At 45.6% G+C, this 2,538-nt stretch overlaps 1 protein-coding gene across 1 annotated transcript; it reads left to right on the plus strand.

Moving 5' to 3' along the window:
- The first annotated feature begins 321 nt into the window (after positions 1–321).
- LOC147613153 (uncharacterized) lies at positions 322–2,194 on the plus strand. The gene has a single exon (XM_086782050.1). The coding sequence runs from the start codon at positions 888–890 to the stop codon at positions 1,887–1,889; it is 1,002 nt and encodes a 333-aa protein (XP_086638176.1). The 5' UTR covers positions 322–887; the 3' UTR covers positions 1,890–2,194.
- The last annotated feature ends 344 nt before the right edge of the window (positions 2,195–2,538 follow it).

Below are 2,538 nucleotides of genomic sequence, written 5' to 3' on the forward strand. Positions count from 1 at the left end.
GGGGGGGTGTGTGCGCGCGCGCACCATTGAGGAGTCTGTAGGGTGGCTATGGTGGGTGCATGCATGAGGGTGTGTGCGCGTCAAAAGGAGGTGTGTGTGTGTGTGTGTGTCTGAGATGGGTGGTTGGGCAGTTGTTTAACTTGGCAGCCAGCCAGCCAGCCAGCCATGCAAAAAAATTAACCGTGTGTGGATTTTGGCGCTGTGGGAATAGAAACGAGAAGTTTCCTTTATGTGAGATTTGTGAGAAGGGGAGCCCACAAAAGGGTACCCTCCCTCACATTTACTGCTTATGCGCTCCAGGCAATGCACGGATCCGCGTTCCTACAAATACAAAAGGCCTATATTGCTGTCCTAAGCAAGCAAGCAAGCAAGCAAGCAAACCCATTACCCTTCTACCCTTTTCCCACCACCACACTCCCTGCTTGTACCCACATCTAGCCTTCCTCTAGCTTTGCCATCATCATTCCACAATTAAGCTTGTTTTTGCACCTTTGATTACCCACCAGCTTTCCTCTTTGATTCTCTCATAGCTAGCCATCATAATTATTGGAGACACAATCCCCTTCCTTACAAGTGCTCTCCATTATATATGTACCACATTGTCCATTCCCTCATACCGTGTTGTATTAAGGCAAGCATCCCATATATATTGCATTCAACACGAACCCTCAAACCTTTCCCATATTGGTAGCCCTATATATACACAGAACTTGCCCATAGCTTCACTCTTTTGCTCCTTTTATGGTCTGAATTCACAGCTTTTTACCACTCATGCTACCCATTGATCGCAGGACTGAAGCTCTGTAATCACTTCATTTTGTCTTCCTCCATTATCTTTACCCTAATCAGCTGCTAATTGGCAGTTATTGTCGAGGTGTTGCAGGGCCATGAAGAGGGAAATACCCCAACTTCAAGCTGTAACAAGCTATGCAAACACAGGCATGTATCATCATCAAGAGATGGTTATTAGGAAGAAGAGGGTGAGCAAGATTGTGGCTCAAGAAGGGAGGATCATCCAGGGGAGCCATCCTGTGTACAGAGGGGTGAGGAAGAGGAGATGGGGCAAGTGGGTGTCTGAGATAAGGGAGCCAAAGAAGCAGTCTCGCATATGGCTGGGCTCCTTTTCAACTCCGGAGATGGCAGCCAGGGCCTATGATGTAGCTGCATTGTGTCTTAAGGGAGATGCTGCCTTATTGAATTTCCCTCATCTTGCTGATAGCCTTCCTTGCCCCATCACCTTGGAGCCTAGAGACATCCAAAGAGCTGCATCTGCTGCTGCATCAGCCTTTCAAGAAGCTGCATTGCAGTCAAGCAGCTGCTCCATCAACAGCGCCAGCCTTGCTATTCATGAAGGTAGAGCTGAAGGATCACCCCTCTTCCTTCAGAAAGAGGGTGCTATTAACCTCTCTGCAATAATGGGCTCCCGGAAGCTTAAACTGCAGCAAGGTGATCAAGTTGCAGGCCCAGGCTTCATGAGCGCCTGCAAGAGAGGCCGACCTAAGGTTCCAACCTTAGTGTCTGCACTTCCAAGGTTCAATAATGGAGTCGAAATGAACCCCATGCAAGCCAACAATATCATGAATGACTGCAGTTTGCAATGCAATAATGATTCCGACGTCGAGGTGCATGACAGTATAGCGTTTGATCCTCACGTGAATGAGATGGTGCTTGCGATGCTGCTGTCCCCAAATGCAATCACTGTGTCTAATGAAGCTGCCTGTTTAGATGAGGAGCTTCTCTACAACAGCCCAAGAGTACTTAAAGAGATGGCATTTGCAATGCTTGTTTCCCCCCCTACGCTCCAAGACTGGTCTACCGCAGCTCTCATAGACGATGTTAATGCAAATCAAGTCGACACAGACCCATGGGTCCTCCCTTTGTGGGACTAATTATAATTAGCACACTTTGTTTGCTATATAATTAATGGAGGGTGAAGTTGAAAACCCCCCCACACATCACATTACATCCTTGATCACTTATAAGTAGTCTAGCAGAAAGCAGCCAAGCTCTACTAAATACCATGGCTGCTCCAGCTATAAGCCTTTTCACCGACCATAGCCTGGCTCGTGTCAAGATCTTATAAACATCAGCTCGAGGCAGGTCATAATCGGACTAGTTACTATGATAATTCTAGCTTTGAGATCTATATCTCTGGATTTGGTCTAATTCTTTTGTCTTTCAGCCTAATATCTTGGCGTCTCTCTCTCTCTCTCTTTCTCTCTCTCTGGTTGTCAACTGACTTTGTGTCCCCGAGGCCGCTACAACTAATGTTTAATGTTGATCACTCGTATTATTTCAATGTTGTTTAGTATTCATCTTTAGTTTCAACTTTGTTTAGTACTCATGGATCCCCGAGGCCGCTACAATTAATGTTTAATGTTGATCACTCGTATTATTTCAAGGTTCTTTAGTATTCATCTTTAGTTTCAACTTTGTTTAGTACTCATGGAGGAATATGAGTGAGCTCACTAAAACTATGTATCACAAGTGGTTTTTAAATCACTACTTGAACTTGAACTCTTGTGGCTAATTGGGGCT

Source organism: Cibotium barometz, chromosome 44 (genome assembly GCF_041138505.1).
Source record: "Cibotium barometz isolate CiBa-2024 chromosome 44, ASM4113850v1, whole genome shotgun sequence".
In the NCBI taxonomy this organism is placed as follows: domain Eukaryota; kingdom Viridiplantae; phylum Streptophyta; class Polypodiopsida; order Cyatheales; family Cibotiaceae; genus Cibotium; species Cibotium barometz.

Excerpts from the sequence above, each read along its gene's own strand:
- LOC147613153 (XM_086782050.1), top strand. The coding sequence starts at position 888 with ATGAAGAGGGAAATACCCCAACTTCAAGCTGTAACAAGCTATGCAAAC.